We start from the raw sequence: 19,564 nt of genomic DNA, 5'->3' as shown, positions 1-19,564 counted from the left end.
CTAGGGCGTTAGGGGGAGGGTGAATACAAGGCCAGTAACCAAGACCTGTCAACAGGTGCAGGGAGGAAGAGGCGTATGAACTTTTATCCAGTTCATCAAAACCGTTTAACAAGGATTTTTTTTTCCCAAACAAATGAACTATCGATAGGCGTCAATGTTATTATTTAATCTGTGGGATGTGTCACTGCCCATCCTTTTATCAAGTGGGGAATTGGCCACGCTGTCAGTCCAATAATGAACTATCTACGTTGTGTTTGTGCGGCGATCATTTCTAGTAGGTATCAAAATAAGTATGATGCTTTTACTATAATGTGTCACTACAGTTTGCCATTTAACCAATAGGTTATTTATACAATGCAAGGGACCACCAAGTAATTTACAATTACATTTTGTATTTTATATGTTGTTTTTGTTGTCCTATGAGGAGACGTACAGGAGGGCTTTCGCATTTGATTTCCCAGTAACTGCTCGCAGCAGTGAGACACACTGGGGGGAGGTGGAGAACCTCTCCAAAACACAGAGGGAAGTGCTGAGTAATGCGCTGTGCATGGCGAGGAAGGAGTCCAGATAACACCCAGACCCTGATTGATGTCAGTAGGTGGCCTCTGCCTCTTGGCTCCAAGTGGGAGGGGAATGGGGGAGTTCTTCAAAGAGCTGTGGGAGCAGCCCTCCAATCACTGCTTGTGCCCGGCTGTCTTTGGAAGCACTGCAAGAGCCTGCCCATCACTACTCGGCCCTACCGACTGGACGTACCCTCGCTGCCTCTGCCGTGCTGAGAAGAAACCATCAGTGCCCCATGCACTGCTAAGCTCCCTCACTGTCAGCATCTTTCGGACCGACAAGAACCGGAGACGCACCCGGTGCCCACTCGCTGCGTCCTGATGTTCTGTCGCTGAGTTGCCACAGTGCCTTGCTGAATGTGGTGGCGCCACTTGTAGCAGGATACACCTCCGTATCTCTGCCTTACTGACTGGTGGTGCCCTCACTAACTAGATTGACGGTACTCTGGGCCCGAGTCTTCGTGACTAAAAGGTGCTCTACACTGCTGAGTGGAGGTGCCCTCTTCTTTGCACATTTATATTCCTGACTGAAGGTGCCCTCATTACCCACCTGTTTTTTTTTTTTTTTTAAAGGAGGTGCCTGTGCCTTGCTGTGCAGGGGGTGCCCTCCTTAGCCCGGTTCTGCTACCTGGACGCCCATTGGTACTAGTGCTCTTCTGGAGTGCGCTCCTTGCTCTCAAAACCAAGCCAGCAAGCCCTGGAGGGGATGGAGGAGTACCAAGACGGAAACTACTACGACGAATACTGCAATGACATCGGCTACATAGCGTGCGACGACTTAGGCTGGGAGCTGTCCTTCTCCCTGCTGACCGTCCTCTACATGATGGTCTTCGTGCTGGGCCTGTCCGGCAACGGTGTGGTCATCTTCACGGTGTTGGGTCCGATTGTGAGTGCAGAGTGCACCCTCCAAGTCCACCCTCCAAGTCCACCCTCCAACAATAGGAATAGTAATGATACATGAGGAGAAAATTACAAGTGAACAAAGTAGAACAGCAAACGTTAAGTTACAAGGCGCAAAAGTGACAATTGTGAGCAAACAAAAATACAAGAGGTAGCAAACTGTGCAATACAGGAGGAAAAAGGGACGTGTGCAGGTTACAACAGCGAACAAAGTACAAGTAGAGGTATAATACTGTCCACCCTCCAAATTTTCACCACGCTCACACACACACACACCACCAGCCGTCACTGCACGCTTTCACCAGGCCACACACTCACCACCAACCATCAGTGCACACTTTCAGCAGGCATACACACACCACCACCCGTCCGTGCACGCTTTCACCAGGCACACACCACCACCCGTCAGTGCACACCAACAGCCATCACTACACACATCAATTGTTGACGAATCTATTGTACCAATAGCAGTATTGCAAACTTTACTTTTAAACATAACCATCTAAAGCTCAGCATGCTACCATTGCTACAATTCCAATCCAAGCCACATAATTCCATTACATACTACATACATACACTCCATAACATATGGCGAAAAGACATTGCCATTTACAATGCCATTTCCTCTAACTCAAATAAATCCGAGACCTATTGCATTTCTAATGCTTGTTTCATTTTGTGTTTTCCGGAGACCTGGACAGTTGAGACCGTCCATATCAAGGGTAATAGAACATTTCACCTACTGCCGTGCCCTTTAAGGGTGGTAGAGCAAAGGGCGATTTATGCATTTTTATTTCTATTTACCTGCCGTTTTCTAGCAAAAACATTGTGACTATTGCTATGTTCTATCATATTGTTATTTATAACAATGCAGTATTGAGTGATTTATCTACTGTTCTATCTCAGCTGCTGGGGCCTCAGAGTTTAGCTGTCAGGCAGCTGCACTTGTGATCCGCGCTGACACCCCCCCCCCCCCCCCCCCCCTCTCATGCTGTAGTCTGCAGGGTTCAACGTGGCAGAGAGCCTGGACAGACCCTGTCAATTAATATCTTGTGTGTATGTATTAACATGGCGACCAACTGAACAGTAAAGCATGGTAAATCGCAGATAAGAACATTCACCAGTTACATAGCTTATTAATACATTAGAGCAGTTCTGTACTTTTTTAGGAGTTGAAGACTGCTCTAGTCATGGACTGCAGTCTGCATAATTTGAATGTGAATTATTTGAGTGGGTAATCTGGAAGTTAAAAAACAATAAGGCTTTTTCTTAATGTATGTTCCCTTTATTCAATCAGTCAATGCATTTGTTGAGCGCACTACTCACCCGTGAGGGTCTCAGGGCGCTGGGGGGGAGGGGACGGCTAGGTAGGAGAATGATCTGCCTCCAGTGGTCGCTCATCGGATGCGGGGGACCGTGGCGAGGATGAGATCAGCGGAGCGCAGCTGGCTGTTCGGGGTGTAGAAGGTGAGTCGCTTGTTGAGGTATGCTGGTCTGGTATTGTGGAGTGCTTTGTGAGAGTGGGTGAGGAGCTTGAAGGTGGTGCTCTTGTTGACAGGGAGCCAGTGCAGGTCTCTCAGGTGGGATTTGATGTGGCTGTGGCGCGGGATGTCGAGGATGAGGCGTGCAGAGGCGATCAGTATGCGTTGTAGTCGTTTCTGGTGTTTGGCTGAGGTTCCCACAGAGAGGGTGTTGCCGTAGTCCAGTCTGCTGCTCAGGGCCTGGGTGACCGTCCTTCTGGTTTTGTTTGGGATCCATCTGTAGATCTTGCGGAGCATGCAGAGGGTGTTGAAGCAGGAGGAGGAGACGGCGTTGACTTGCTGGGTCATTGACAGCGATGAGTCCAGGATGAACCCCAGGTTGCGTGCTTGGTCGGTCGGCGTTGGTGCAGCTCCCAGCACGGCCGGCCACCCGGAGTCGTCCCAGGCGGAGGGGGTGGAGCCAAGGATGAGGACCTCCATCTTGTCTGAATTTAGTTTCAGGCGGCTGTTCTTCATCCATTCGGCGACGGTCTTCATTCCTTCGTGGAGGTTGGTTTTGGCGGTGGTGAGGGATAGGATCAGCTGTGTGTCTTCGGTGAATGAGATGATGTTAAGGTTGTGCGGTCGGACGATGTTGGCGAGCGGTGCCATGTAGACGCTGAAGAGTGTTTGGCTGAGGGACGATCCTTGGGGTACGCCGCAGATGATCTTGGTGTCTTTAGATCGGAATGGAGGGAGGCGGACACTCTGGGTTCTGCCGGTGAAGAAGGAGGAGGTCCAGTCCAGAGCTTTGTCACGAATCCCTGCGTGTGGAGGCGTGTACGAAGGGTGTGGTGGCAGACTGTGTCGAAGGCGGCCGAAAGGTCCAGGGGGATGAGGGCTGCGGTTTCTCCGTTATCCAGCAGGGTCCTGATGTCATCGGTAGCAGTGATAAGGGCTGTTTCGGTGCTGTGTTTGCTACGGAATCCGGATTGGGATGGGTCCAGGATGTTGTTTTCTTCGAGGAAGGAGGTCAGTTGCTTGTTGACAATCTTCTCGATGACTTTCACCGTGAACAGAAGTAGGGAGATGGCCCGGAAGTACTTGAGGTCCTTCGGGTCCGCCTTGGGTTTCTTGAGGAAGGCATTGCTCTCGGCGTGCTTCCAGCTCTCCGGGAAGGTGGCGGTCTCGAAGGAGTTGTTGAGGATCTTGCGGAGATGGGGTGCGATGCTGGAGCCTGCTTTGTTGAAGACATGGGTCCAGGAGAGCAGACAGTCGGTGGGGCGGTGGGGCTGAGGTGTCAGGTGTTGGTGGCTGTCGGGCGGGCCTTGTTGTTGAAGCTGTTGTGGATGTCTGTGATCTTGCGGTGGAAAAAGGTAGCTAGGGAGTCGCAGCGTTCTTGTGATGGCAGGATGTCGTTGGAGCTGGGGTTGGAGAGTTCCTTCACGATGTTGAAGAGTTCTTTGCTGTTGTGTGCATTGTTGATGCGTTCCTTGAAGGCAGTATGGATGAGTTGGTGGTGTCTGCGGATGGCACTCTTGTGGGCTGCATTGCTGTCCGGCGTCTGTTCGCGGTCCCACTTTTTCTCGAGCCTTTGGCAGGTCTGCTTGAATGCCTGGAGGTCGACGGTGAACCAGATGGCTTTTCTGATGGTGCGTCTGTTAGATGGTTTCTATATCAGGCGTTTTTGTTTGCGCAGTCGTCGATTCATTGCCTGAGGTTGCAGGCGGCGGTGGCGGTGGTGTCAGTTGGTGGGTTTCGGGCAAGGGTGGTGATAAGCTGGTCTTCGGTGATTTTGCTCTAGCTGCGGTGGGGGCCCATTGTGTGTGGCGGTGCATAGTGGGTTTCTCGTAGGTGAAGTGGATGTGGCGATGGTCTGTTCGGTGGTGTGGCTGAAGGAGACGTGGTTGCTGGCGGAGAAGATGGGGTGGAGCATGTGTCCGGCGGCATGGGTGGGAGTTGTGACAAGCTGTTTGAGTCCGAGGTTGGCGAGGTTGTTAAGCAGGGTGGTGGAGTTGCTGTCATTGGTGTTCTTGAGGTGGAAGTTCAGGTTTCCGAGGAGGATGTAGTCCATGGATGTGAGGGTGTGCGTGCTAATGAAGTCGGTGATGGAGTCACTGAACTGTGGCCGGGGTCCGGGACGTCTGTAGAAGAGGGTTCCTCAGAGGGTGATGTTGGGGTCGATGTGGATCTGGAAGTGCATGTGTTCTGCAGTGCTGAGGGTGTCGTTGGTGCTGGTCGAGATTCTGAGGGTGTTTCTGTGGACGATGGTGATTACTCCTCCGGCTCAGTTGGTGCGGTCCCTGTGGGTGATCTTGTAGCCGTCTGGGATGGCTATGGCGATGTGGGTGCCGATGTGGGGTTCTTCCAGGTCTCCGTCAGGAAGGCGACATCCGGGGAGAAAGAGTCGAGTAGGTCCCAGAGTTTGATGGCGTGCTGGCGGGTGGAGCGGGTGTTGAGTACTATGCATCTGAGGTGGTTGCGTCCTACCCGAGTGGGCGAGGTGGCGGCCTTGAGGCTGGTGTAGCTGCAGCTCCGGCAAGAGAAGGGAACTTGGTGCGCTTCGGGGTGGCCAGGAAGCAGGTGTATGATTGGCCAGCGTTAAGTGCGTAGAAGGTGCTGCCGTCGTAGTGGCGGCTGTTGTCGTGGCGTGCGTCCAGGGGGTCTGGCGCTGGGCACAGTCCAGGCGTGAACGTGCACAGACGGGCTTGCTATAGGCGCGTCTTTGGGGAGCAGCGGACGCCATTAAGAAGGGGAGGTGGGAGGGAGTAGCTGCTGGGAGGCGGGTGGGGGAGGGAATGGCAGGCAAGTGGAGCGGAGCCTCAAGGGACGCAGTGGCAGGAGGGGGAAAGGAATTCGGAAGGACAAGAGAGATGGGTGAAAAAACAGGCGGCAGAAAGAGGCTAAATAGGGGCAAAAGGTGTGAGAGAGGTGAAATGCAGTGCCAAAAGTGTAGAGGTAAAAGAGGCGAAAAGAGGTGAAGTGCAGTGCCAGAGTGACAAAAATGAAGAGAAAAGCAGCAGGCAGGCGGGAGGGGAGAAGGAGATCAAGGGCTGGCGCGAACTCGCGGCAGCAGCGAGGGTGAGAGCACGGGCACTAACTGGTGGAGCTGAACGGCGTGGAGAGCGATCTACCTATGGACAGGGTCAAGGGTCGCTCCTATTCTGGTTGAATACATTTTGTAATTGGTTATCTTGTTTATACTGAGTTGATGCCAGAACAGACAAGATGTGTTGTAGCAGGTGCACGTCCTCAATTATGTTATTTTTTTTAACAGATCGATTTCAAAAACAAGTTGTACCTCGCACCTCTAACCACGGTATGTAACTTATCTTTACTTTAAAAAGTCAGCCAAATGTTAGCATGCAACAGTCATAAAACTGTAATTTAGTATATGAATCCAATCAGCAGGAGGTAGGAATATTACACTAATAAAAAATCAGTAGAGAGATGCGTGCACCATGAAACAAATTTGTGTTGTTCCCTGTCAAAAGGTAATGTAAGTAGCTTGACAGTGTCTTTGCCTTTAATCTGATGAAGATAGGGGTGTGGTCACCTTATGTAACACTGACCGCCTGACGTCCTGTGGCCATGCTGATATGCTGATCCTTCACCCCCTTACACTGTTGTAGAACAATAAATAAAGATCACTTCCCCTAAGCATCAGACTGTGATGTGCTTGATGTTGACATCACAAAGTGATTATTATTCTAAGACTCTGCCCCTTAAATAAAGATAGCTGTTTCATCCCAGTCATCAAAACATCTCACCTCAACATGCACGTTTTAAAAAATCCCTTATCTCAAATGACCTCTTTTGTGGGTAAAATTTCAAGATCTGACCTAACCAGCTCTGAAACGAACCACAGTTGGATGGCCAACCCTTGTGCAAGTTGGTACACACATTCCATAGTTTGAGGATAATCACCTATGCTGCCTTGAGGTATACACGTACACTTGCTGATCTTGTTGGACCCTCTAGCAACCATGGACATCATCCTGACCTCCTTTCTGTTTTTAGGTCGAGGCCTCGTCCGCACTGCTGTAAGCAGTGGTGGGCGGAGCCGATGATTTAATGATGTCTAGTATGGGGGCTTGAACCCGCCCCTCTTCTCCATTGGCTGGCCTCGTAAATGTACAGGAATGTACAGGAATTTATATAGCGCAAATCACCGAGCGGTTTCTAAGCGCTTGCTTAGGGAACCTGTCCTGGTATTCCCCTGTGAGATAACCCCGGCAGGGTATCCGCAAGGTGAAAGCCAGGCATCCCGCCGCGAGGGGCCGTTGTGGAGATTAAGCAAGCTATTGCCCAGAGTCGCAGAGTGTGAACCCGTGAATCGAGTAGGCACCAGAGCGAGAATTGTCGAGTCCATGGACATTTTAGGACTCAAGACCCCGCCAAGCCGGGAATTGAACCCTGGTCCCGGGCTGACCTCTGCTTCCAGGTCTGCCTCCTCTAACCAGTGAGCCACACTTCTCCACAATGCTGGCCAGCCATTGGAGGAGAGGGGTGTCACTCGGTTCAGGCCACGTCTTGAGCAGATTCGGGGGCGTTTTTCTCTCTTTTTTTAAGCCCTGCCCCTTTTCTAGTGGTGGGCGTTACACCCTCCCTCTCGCCGAGTCCCAGTCTATTCCTCCTGTAATGTACCTTTTGCTACCTCTTGTATTTTGTTTGCTCACAATTGTCACTTTTGCCTCATGTAACTTAACGTCTGCTTTTGTAATTTGTTCACCCGTAATCTTCTCATGTAGCATTACTGTTCCTATTGTGAAGCGCTCTGACGCATCGCCTGCAGTGACCTGAAGGGGCCACCGCGGCGACCCGGAAGGGCTTCCCCCCAGGACCCGGAAGTATGCAACAGTACTTATGGGGTGTAACAACAGTAGAAAAAAGAGGGATTAGGGCGGGACTGTGAACAAATTAACCAAAGAAAAAAGAAATTTTAAAAAACAGTGAAAAGAGCAGATTGAAAACATAGGAGGAAAATGGCATGAGCCCATTTGCTGAGCACAACACGTCACGAAGCGACTGCCTATGTGAGACCTAAAAACCGACTTCAGCTCATTACACAGAAAAATCGGAATAGCCCAATCAGGGAACAGGTGGACGTATATAGCGGTAACTTTACTGGTCTTCAAGGAGTGCAAGCGGGCTTTGAATCAATCATAGCCTGCCATTCCCGGAATCTCTTCCATTCGCTGACGCTGACAAAAGCAGCGTCTTAACTAGAATGGTGAAAGAGCGTCTCACACAGTGCACGTGTGCTCTCCAAGAGTGTCTTAGCGTTCTAGAAAGGGGGAGTTGCGCGCATGGATCATTCCAGCTTGTGCAGTTGATTCCAACGGAGCATGCGTTGAGCTGTTTTTATTTTTGTGTACCGAACTAGTCAACTCTAACTTCTGAGAAGTTTGCCCTTTATGCTCATTCTCGTTTAATTTCGGAGAACTCGAGAGGGTGGACTGATTTACCCTGTAACCTTTAAACAGATAGGATTAAGAAGAGTTTCCTGTTTGTTTTGGTAGCTCATCTGGAGCAAGAGGGCTGTTTCACAATGGAATCGAGGAATGATTCAGGCGAGGTGAGTAATTATTTTCGAAGTTGTTGTGACTTCTTTCCAATCTGCAGCTCCGTTTTTTAGGGGAACGTTACTTTCTTTTAGAAACCTCGCTAATTTTGTAGCGCACCATCGGTTCTACCCCCAAATAGGACTCATTAAACATTTATTCGGTTTCGATTGCATGGGCTGCGAAAGTTGAAGGGTTTATTTTGTGTATGATGAACATGGCGGTAAGTGAAACATTAGATGTGTGATACATAATTTTGCGCATATTACATCACTCCGAATCATGGTGTTTCTCTGCCTCTTTAATAGCCACACAGGAAGCTGACCCACCCTTGTGAATCTGCTCTGAACCTAGGTTTAAAGGCCCGGGTTTCTTTGTTTCTCATATGCCAGTTCGATTTGTTTTACTTCAACCACCTAAACAGTAATGTTTTTGTTGGTTTTAAACCTCGAGTTGAGGCGCCAAAAGCCCCAATCACAAAAATCTTATTTAATGTGAGGGAGCCTAACGGATTTGCCAAGTATGGTTCAAAACCTACACACCCACTTGCAGTTATCAGCCTTGGAAAAACCAGTGGCTCTTGGGAGGTTCACTAGATCTTTTCCACCCGTACTTAAAATTGGAGCAAAACCAAAAAAATACCGTACATGTATCATCGACATTTAGAGTTTTAAATGGAGTCAATAAAGAGAGTTTCGGAAGGTTTCAACACCTTTTATTTATTTTCAGAGATTAATGTGATCTGATCATCTTCATTCATTTCACAGAAATCCCAATAAAAGATTGATTAGTGGCAGCATAAATCAATGCAGAGTGTTCCATAAAGGAAGAATAGACAACCTAGCTTATAAACCTAACCTAAGGTAGAACCCCTGAAGAGTCCTTTATGGAAAAGAGCAAGAGTGAGACAATCTTCCCATGAAAGATATTTCTGGAAACTCAGCTGCCTTCCCTACAGCCGAAGTAGCAACCGTCTGCAAGAGAAAGATCTCTGCTGTAGCATCAATCAAATACAGGCCAATAGAATAGAAGGTAAGTCACCTTAGCAGTAGCTGTTGGTAACAAGTAAAGAATCAACTCTCCATAAAGAAGAGTCTCTGGATAGAATCTGCACTAGGCCAAGGTCTGGATCTACATCTATATAATCTCATACCTAGCTAGGAACACTCTTTTATATAAAGCCATCCACTCTCCTTGTCCAATCAGGGCTGATCATTGGATGGTGTTGTCAATCTTCCCATGCAACTTCCGATGCTGACAGTTAACATTCACATTAGTATAGGCATTTACATTGTTGCAAGACTTTGTCACATGGGGAAAAGTTCTCATGAGAACCTTCTTACCTAAGCTAAAGGATGCGCTATGAGCTCAATCGTGAATACAATGGCATTTCAGAGATGCAGAGGCGAACTATTAAAAATATGCGGATGTAGTGTGCATAAAATATCGAAATCATTATTTATTATAATTCACAACAAGTCTCATTGTATTTGAATAAATGATCTAACTTGGAGTGATGAGCTAAAGGTTAAATCAGAACGTTCCTAAGCGTGTAGCTAGTATTAGACTGAATATATACCAAATAAATGCTTATGAAACCGTGAGCAAGAGTCAAGAGAAAAAAATGGCCTTTGGGCCTTAACTAAAGGAGCACAATCAAGAAAGACTGATTAGTACAAAAAATGTTTTGACCATGCATTAGTTTATATACATTCTGCATGCAATCTTAACTCTATATGTGATTGATATATTTTCGAGTCCCCTAACTTTTACTCGTTTCTCCTTATGGCTTTTACCTCTCCACCGACCTTTCTTCTCTCTTCTGTCATAGCGCCCTCTCGTTCACCCTCCGTCTTCTTTATTTCTCTACACTCCCTTATTTTTTAGGTTTTGCCTGGCGAAAAGATGCGCTCTGCGCATCTTTTTCGCGCAGGCGAAATCCTGATGAGAACTGTAGTGTGGCTTTGGGTCGGCCCTCGTCATTCATTGGCTGGCTCCATAAATGGAGCCTAGCCATTGGACGAGGGGCCTGTCCGTCAATGCCGGACCAGATTCGGGGGCGTTCCCGAGATTCTTTGGCTTTTGCCGACGTCACGCGACGTCAGCCGAAAGCCGGGAACGCCCCCGAATCTGGTCCGGCATTGCCGGCACCAGTGACTATCCTGCTCCTGATTGGTGAAGCTGCGTGGACGTCACTGCTGGTCCACGAGGGAGCCCACTCCTCGGGAAACTTCGCCGCCCGCCTGCCTGAGCTAGAGACGGGCCGCCGCGCTGCCCGCGGCGACCCGGAAGTGACCGGCCGGCCGGCCAATCCTAGCGCGGCCGGCCGGAAGTGCCCGCCCCCCGCAGCCCGGGGGAAGAAGGAAGACGGCAAGAAGTATGGCGGCGCCCGCGGGGCTCCCGTGGCCTGGAGGGAGCCCCGGGAGATGCGGAGGACGTTGCCGGTCTCCCATGCCAAAGAGGGAGACCGGAGAAGTGCCAGCGAGATTGCCGCCGTTGATGTTGCCGGTCTCCCATGCCGAAAAGGGAGACCGGAGAAGTGCCGCCGTCGCAAGGTGCAGGTGAGTCGATCTGCTTGCACAGGAGGAGCCCCGGGGAAAAGAGAACGTCCCTCCGCGGCCCCGGAGAGTCCCGAGGAGCGGGAGCTCTCGTCCAGCAGCCGCCGGACCCGGTGAGTGCCTGCAAGGGGAGAGGGGCGTCGGGACACATTGTCGGTGTCCGCCCCTCCCCCCGTAGTAGAAGTCACCATGTCCCCTGCGCCTCTGTCCCGTGCAGCCCCGTGCGCCTCCTCCTTCCCTCGTGTCGGGTCTCCTTCTCCGTGGGTCTCAGCAGTCTGGCAAGAAGCTGCAATATGCTGGATTTACATTCAAATTTTACGCAATAAGTGTTCTACTGCACATGACTGAGTGCGTATTTTTCTGGATCGTTTGAGCCCAGAGCTGCGTTTGAGATATGAATCTCCTAGCCACTATATGGATCTATACACACATATATATAATGCATACACTTTTTTTCTTCATTTTCATGGTAAAGGCATATGTGCTGTAAAATAGTCTGGTAAAGGCATATGCATTGTAACGGATGTGTGATAAAGGTATTACAGGGTAACGGCCGTAGTGTAAAGGCAGTTTCTCTTAAGCAACAGCTTTTTTTCATGAGCAGGAACACCATACATCGCCAGTCGGAATTTACTTTGAGGACCCTACAAACGCTCTTTACTCTAATGTGTCCCTGTTGCCTGCTTGTGCCCCTGTTGCCTGCTTGTGCCTCCGTGTGCCCCTGTTGCCTGCTTGTGCCTCCGTGTGCCCCTGTTGCCTGCTTGTGCCCCTGTTGCCTGCTTGTGCTGTGTGGGTGTGTGTGGAAGGCTCTGTGTGGGTGTGTGTGGAGGGCTCTGTGTGGCTGTGTGTGTGGGAAGCTTTGTGTGGCTGTGTGTGTGGGAAGCTTTGTGTGGCTGTGTGTGGGGGAAGCTTTGTGTGGGTGTGTGTGTGGGGGGGCTCTGTGTGTCATTTGCGAGAGATAAAGCTAGTGGCATTGTAAATGACAATGCCATTTATTTATGTTAAAAAAACATAAATAAAAATAATGTCAAGAGCAATGCCAATAGCTCTAACTTTAACAAAGGCAAAACCATTGCATTGTAAATGCTTGTTTTACTCCTGTCTCGCATTTTATTCTCTCTTCTTGTTTCTTCCCCTCTCCGCATTCCTCTCACCTTGCATCTCACCCCCACCCGTACTTCAGTTCTCTTTGCTTTCTCTTCCGTTTTCTCTTCTTACCTCATCACTTTCTTCCTCTTAGTCTCCTACTTTCATGTATTACCACTTCTCTTAAATTCCTTTATCTTTCCTGTATTCCCCGTTTATCTGTATTTCCCTCTTCTCTTTTCCCTCCCCTTGCCTCTCTGTTTCATTTCCATGACTCCTGCTCCCGACGCTGTGCGTGCTCTCCTGCCCCCGGCGCTGTGCTTGCTCTCCTGCCCCCTCGCCGTGGCTCTGTGTGTGTGCGCGGCTCTGTGTGTGCGACTCTGTGTGTGCGTCTCTGTGTGTGCGTGTGTGTGTGTGTGTGTGTGTGTGTGTGTGTGTGTGTGTGTGTGTGTGTGGCTGTGTGTGTGGCTGTGTGTGTGGCTATGTGTGTGTGTGTGTGTGTGTGTGTGTGGGTGTGTGTGTGTGTGTGTGTGTGGCTCTGTGTGTGCGTGTGTGGCTCTGTGTGTGCGTGTGTGGCTCTGTGTGTATGTGGCTCTGTGTGTGGTGCATGTGGCTCTGTGTCGGTGCGTGCTATTGGCATTGTAAATGACAATGCCATTTATTTCTATGTTTTAAAAACTAAAATAATGTCATGAGCAATGCCAATAGCTCTAACTTTAACAAGGACGAGACCATTGCATTGTAAATGCTTGTTATACTTTTCAAAGAGTTCTTGTGCTGATCTGTCTGTATTGGCAGTAAATAATCTAGCATGATACTTCAATAAATTTCACTGTTGTTTTTCGAGTGGAATTGTCTTTAACTCTTTTTTTTTTCAGTGTGGAAATCTACCTTTTCGAAGAATATGCAAACGTTATGGAGCGGATATCACCTGCGGAGAAATGGCCATGTGTTCAAAACTACTTCAGGGTCAAACTTCAGAATGGGCGCTCATGAAACGGCATCACACTGAAGATCTGTTTGGTGTTCAGGTTGATAATTATTTTAATGGAACATATTCCTTTTTAATACTGGATAAACATTTGTTTGCAACAGATTACCTACATTTTTCTATTGTCAGCATTGCCTTTCGAATAACTTGAACGTTGTTCAAAGTTTTATATATTGTTGGGGATTTTAGAAAATCCTTTATATTTTTCTAATGCAAAAAATTGTAGAGAAATGTTCCTCTTTAAAGTGTCATTTCTCTACACATTGTTACTTTTATATCCGTTTTCTATGATAAATGTTAAGATACCATTTATAATAGAGTACATCTCTTTTTGAAATTCAGATGGTATATATTGAAACTAAGATAGATTAAAACAATAAGACATGCTTAGCAGTGAATTCAAACTTGAAAGATGTGTTTCCAACTCCCTAGCGATTGTTTCTCTATTTTTGTATTCATTCACTTCTGTTTATACACTTCTGCCTCTCTGTTTATGAAATCGTTCCGTCTCTGTTTTCTTGGCATTCTATGATTTTCCTTTTCCATTTCTTTTAATTTTCTGCTTCTCCTGTACTGCCATCTTCTTGTCTTTTTTACTCTATTTCCCAAATAATGAGAGTGTAATAAAATAAGGTCGTCACTGAAAGCCATAGAAGATAATATAAATTTGACTGACTGCAGAAAAAGGTGTTCTACATTTTTTACATTGCTTCATTTAAGTATTTTTAACACCTTTACATTATGAAATGAGTAAAAATTGTTTTTAAGCGAGAGTTCTGAGTTAGCACGACGGAGCTTCTTAAATAAATGCGAATACTTCCTTGAGTTGAGGTTTAGAAATGTATTTAGTCGATAGTGCTGTAAAAATAAATACAAATTCTTAATTTACTTATGTGAAATTGATTAGAAATTCTCAGTTTGGGAATATTTCTAATCACTGTGAAATACTAAGTATTCTGAATATCTGAAGCCATCCACTTTGCCTGCTTTAGGCACACCTCTCAACCAATCCTATTTGAAAATCCGGAGTTAGAAACATTTACACTGGCATTTTGCAGTGTCTGTTTAATTTTTTACAGTGCTTTTCTGGGTTGACGCAGTACCAAGCCCTTTCAGCAAAAAAATGTTGCTCTTCTGTTAGAGGACACACCATACCCCCAAGCCAGCTGCCTTCTAAAAAGACTGGCTGTGCCAGCTATCTCTGTTCTGGAGAAACAATTCTGTTTTACTTTTAACCCTGGACAGTTCATGTTTGAAGTTTTTTCCACAGTTTGTTTTGTTTCACAATCCACTCTGCTCTATATATTTCACTCCCATTATGAAAGGGTTTCTTTTTCATACCTGGTCTGACCCTATTTTCAACTTAAGTATGCGGAAAATTCGGTGACATCGGTTTATGGAGTCTATCAAATCATCTTTTCTCCCTAGCCCTCTCGCGCCGCACCCTATTTCCACTGGAACAGTCAGTAATGTGTGCAGCTGAATTGTTTTTTGTGCTCTATATTTCTTCTCTTAATACTAGCACATCATTTTCAGCTGAATCTAATACACAATAACATTGAAACAAGTGTTACTCTTTTCATCTCTATTATATTGGGGAGTGTAAGGATTAGCACAGGAAAGCACTGAAGTAAAAAGAGATAGTAAATCTTGCTGTTGTCTGAAAGGCACAGAGTTGCGGTGTTTAACTACTTGTTGATTGGTTTTTGGGTCAAACTGATTAATGTCCAATCACGATATTTCTTTATTATAGTTATTTGTGAATATGAACCTGCGCTTCAGGGTCAATGAAGCCCTGCACATACACTAGGGATGGGGCAGCCAAAAGCAATTAATATGGTTTAGAGATTGCCCCTATGTTATATAGGGGATGCCTGCTGTTAGTCCTGCATTTTTGTCCAATAGCAATAGGTATTTTTGAGGCCATAGTTATATTATGTGTATGTTTAAAGTACACTAGCACCTCCGAGAGTATCTTGGTGCTGTGGATGTAGTTGTAATAGTTAAAACAACTACAAGTTCCAATATGTTAAGTGTGGTGGCTAGACCTAGGACAAGCTGACGGTGTCAGACATAACATTGGACCACTTGCGACCAAGCCATTGCTGCCAACTGTTTCCCCTCGCTGTTCGGAAGCTTAGAGCTTTGTGTGTTTTTTTCCCCGCTTTTCTGTGCCAGTTTCTCTAATTCTTTGCCACTTGTCCCTTAAATGTTTTCTGTGCCGCCAATCCATGCCCCTTTTCTTTATTCTGGGCCACTTGTCACTTAACTATTGTTTTTTTGTCTCTGTGCAGAAGCGAGCCTGCCGCCTTGCTGCTCGTTTTCCCACCATTCACTCTCCTGCTTTCCACCTCGCAGCGCCCCTCTCAGCAATGCCGCTTCACCTGCAACATCAATGCAACCATCAACACCGGAGACGCCGCAAACACCACTGCATCAACCACACCGCACCGATCCAGTGCATTCTACTCCATGTACGATTGTTCAGCAAACACGCCACAGAGATCTGAGACACGATATTATTCCTCACCCTAGATGACACCTACCTCAGAGACCTGGCTAAACCTTGCTTCTGTGCCGGACATCGCCATCACCACCCTGAAGGCTACAAGATAATACATTGGGACTGAACCAACAAGTACAGAGGTGAAATTGCTATCATCTACAAAGACAAGATCCTTTACACGACCTCACCAGACGCCTCAACCCCGATAATGGAGCATCTCAACGTCCATCTTCACTCAAATGTAAAAAACACCATCTGAGGCACCCTCAGCTACAGACCACCAGGACCACGCCCCAGCTTCTACAACGCCATCCCTGACCTCATTGCCCCTATCATCATCTCCTCCAAGCCCTACATCTTTCTAGGGGATCTTAACTTCCACCTCGACGACCCCAGCGACACTAACACAACAACCTCCTGAAAAGCATGAACAACATCGGCCTCAAGCAACTTATCACCAACTCCACCCACTTTGCAGGACACACACTGGACCCCATTTTTTCGTCCAATGATAGTGAAGTGAAAACGCGTTTCTCAGCTCACCTGGACTGACCACTACAGCGTCCACTTCACCATCTCAGGACCTGCCAATAGGGGCACCATGCATCCCAGCTCCACACAAAAAATGGAAAAAGATATCAGAAGACCAGTGGAAAAACGCTGTCAACTCCCACCTCCCAAAAACAACATCCAACCCAGAGCAGGCTTCGAAGAACTTCTCCTAGGATATCACAGAAGGTAAACAGCGTTTACCTGGAATTCTTTTTCGACCGCGTTGTGATTCCGCATACCATTACTCCGCAAGTCGGAACAAAGACTTGCGGAGGGGGAGAGGGAAGGTGTTGGATTTAAATCCAACACCTTCCCTAGTGTCCGCAAAGACTGGAGTTGGAATAGTAAATTATACTATTCCAACTTCCAGCGCCCCCCTCCGCAAGTCGTTGTTCCGACTTGCGGAGTAATGGTATGCGGAATCACAACACGGTTGTGGTAACGACCGCGTTGTGATTCCCTGCGGGGAAAAAGAATGCGGGATGTCATCATATATTCATCACAGAATGCTCCGACACAGTCACCCCTGTCAAGTCAGCCAAATCCAAAGGACCTGCCAGAAGAGCCAGCTGGTTCACTGCAGAGCAGAAATCCATCAAATGCAACTGCCGTCAACTAGAAAGGAACTGGCGCACCAGCATAGAGACAGTCAGCCACCTTCAACACCATCTCCCATCACATCTTGATCAACAGACTCCACCACATCGGAATTCAGGGAGATGCCCTCAAATGGATCGACTCATACCTCACCGGAAAAACTCAGAGAATCCGTCTCTCGTCTTTCACCTCGGAACCAAAGAGCTTCTGCGGCGTCCTCCAAGGATCATCTCTCAGCCCCACCCTCTTCAACACATATATGACCGCCCAGACCAACATAGTCAGATCGCGTGGACTCTATATACTCTCCTACACCAATAACTCCCTTTTCATCCTCTCACTGTCAGAAGACCCACCACCACCAGGCCCAGCTTCCACAGTTGTATGAGGAACAACTCCAGCTTGATAAGGACAACTGTCTGAAGCTTAACTCGGACAAGACTGAAGTCCTCATCTTTGGAAACCATACCTCGCCATGGAATGACGCATGGTGGCCTGCATAACTTAGCCCGTCCCCTGCCTCGACAGACCATGTCGCATTCTCTGCATCATTTTGGACAGCCAGCTATCTATGAAGAAACAGGTAAATGTAGTATCTTCTGCTTGCTTCCACACCCTTCGTTTGCTCCTCAAGTTCTTCAGGTGGCTTCCAGTCAACACCAGAAGGACTGTCATGCAGGCCCTCATCACCAGCAAGCTGTACTACAGGAGCAAACTCTACGTAGGAATCACCGCTCGCCTCCTAAAGAGACTACAGACAGTACAGATAGTAGCGGCAAGACTCATTTTCGACCTCCCCAGATTGACCCACATCACATCCCACCTCAAGAAGCTTCACTGGCTCCCGACCCAGTAGAGATACCAGTTCAAGATGTTGATCCACGCATACAAGGCCCTGCACAACGAAGAACCAGCATACATCAAGAAGCACATGACCTTCCACCAACCAACCAGACACCTACGATCTGCCTCCCTTTCCTCGCAGACACCCCCCGGAACTGCTGAGGCAACAGCGGAGGATGCTCCTCACAGCCGGTGGGCATAGCTTGGAACTACCTTCCCCTGCACCTCAGGACCGCCTCATCGCTTCAGCAATACAGAATAGAACTCAAGACCTGGCTGTTATAATGAACAGATCACCACGATGCAGCTAGCAACCCCAGTGCCTTGAGACCCTCACTGGTGATTTGCAGCACTATATAAATACTTGCTTAATTGACTTGACAGCCAAGGATTTTGTAATAGAGGATTAGGGAATGATTCAGTAGATATTATGAAAATGGGCAAGTCCTCAATGTTTCTGGATAAAACCAGTACATTGTTGAGCCTCTGTGTTTCAAAGATTGGGAATGAGTAACTCTTTAGTGTGTGTGGTAAGTGGCTCTGCAATTCCCTAGTCATGTTGCTGTTGTGTTGCCCCTTCACTGCATGTAATTCGGACACCATGTTTCCACTCCTGGGGGTTGCATTCTGTATGTATTAAACCTGGTCTCCATCTATTTAACCATCTGAACTAAAATATATAATTACAGTGATTTATAACGGAGGAGCCCAGGACTAGAAGTGGGGGGTCCTGTTGGCATGTATCAAAGTGGCAACCCTGGGCAGGTGGTCATATGCCATGGGGTCAAGAAAATTGTTTCGGAGGAGTGTTTTCAGTTCTTTCCTAATGGCGATTCGGGATGGAGCATGTCTAATGTGAAAGTAAGGTGAGTTCCAAATCTTGGACATTTAGCACAAGCGCCTGCGTCTATGAAATACCTGCCCAGCTCAAGCAAATAGTTCTGGCACAAATGCAGTATGATTTAAATTTGCCTCTTTTTTTCATTTTGGCTTTTTAGTTGTAGCCTATGGACAACTTCAGCAATGTTGCCATCCTTGTGCAATAACGATTTTGTTCTGTCACCACCCAAACCCAGATTACATATTCAGAGGACCTCGCAGTAGAGCATTTCTTACTATGGTATGCTAAAACAAGAAAGGCCTCCTTCCCTGTGGCTGTTTCACATTGCCTGGTATGGGGTACCAAGTTAATCACTGAACATTATTACCATGAATGTTGTGTTCCCCCACTTGCCCAAGCTGTAAGCAAATGGAAGGCAGGAGTGGTAAATCTTCTTTACAAAGAAGACAACTTGGGTGAAGTCGTGAAAGGCAGGAGTGGTAAATCTTCTTTACAAAGAAGACAACTTGGGTGAAGTCGTGACTGAAAATGACAGGCCCATCATATTTCTACTGCTCTTGGAAAAATCACTGAGCGTCTTGTTGCTAGGCATCTAGCTTACTGCCTAAAGACACAGCTCTTGGGATCCCTGACAGTTTGGCTTCCGTCCAGGTATGGGTCAGATATGGCTCTTGCTGTCACAGCTAATGAACCCCAAACCATCCTAGACCATGATGACTCTGCCGCTCTTTTGCTGCTTATCAATTAACGGCATCAAGACGGTGCTTGCCTGGTTCTCATATTTTCTCAATGGAGTGACTCGGTCAGTGGCCATTTCACTGTATTGAGCTGTCTCTTCAGCCACCTCCGGTGGAGTGTCACAGCGTCTCTCTCGCACTCTCTCACTCTCTCCTGCTCTCTCTCCCCCGGATGTTAATCTCTGTGTGCTCTCCCCTAGCTCATTTACTCAGATCTGTTGGATGCCTTGAAATCGCTTACTCAGATGATTCAAACCTGATTATGTGCCTCTACTACCAGAACCCTCACACTTTCTGTGTTTAAGAACTTCACTTTGAGATGTTGCACAACTTCCTCAAACTTACCTCCAACAAGAATGATATTTTATT

General features: G+C 47.5%; 1 protein-coding gene across 2 annotated transcripts in view; it reads left to right on the top strand.

The window, feature by feature from the left end:
• The window catches only part of DUS3L (dihydrouridine synthase 3 like), a 241,275-nt gene that overhangs the window by 100,144 nt on the left and 121,567 nt on the right, over positions 1-19,564 (top strand). For both annotated transcript variants that reach the window (XM_078663631.1, XM_078663632.1), the window contains exons 5-6: positions 6,198-6,239; positions 13,007-13,159. In XM_078663631.1, the coding sequence (XP_078519757.1) occupies positions 6,198-6,239; positions 13,007-13,159 (195 nt within the window). The remainder of the gene's footprint in view (positions 1-6,197; positions 6,240-13,006; positions 13,160-19,564) is intronic.

This window comes from Lissotriton helveticus, chromosome 10 (assembly GCF_964261635.1).
Source record: "Lissotriton helveticus chromosome 10, aLisHel1.1, whole genome shotgun sequence".
Taxonomy (NCBI): Eukaryota; Metazoa; Chordata; class Amphibia; order Caudata; family Salamandridae; genus Lissotriton; species Lissotriton helveticus.
The sequence above is the reverse complement of the archived record's forward strand: the minus strand, read 5'-3'. Positions and strand labels throughout refer to the sequence as shown.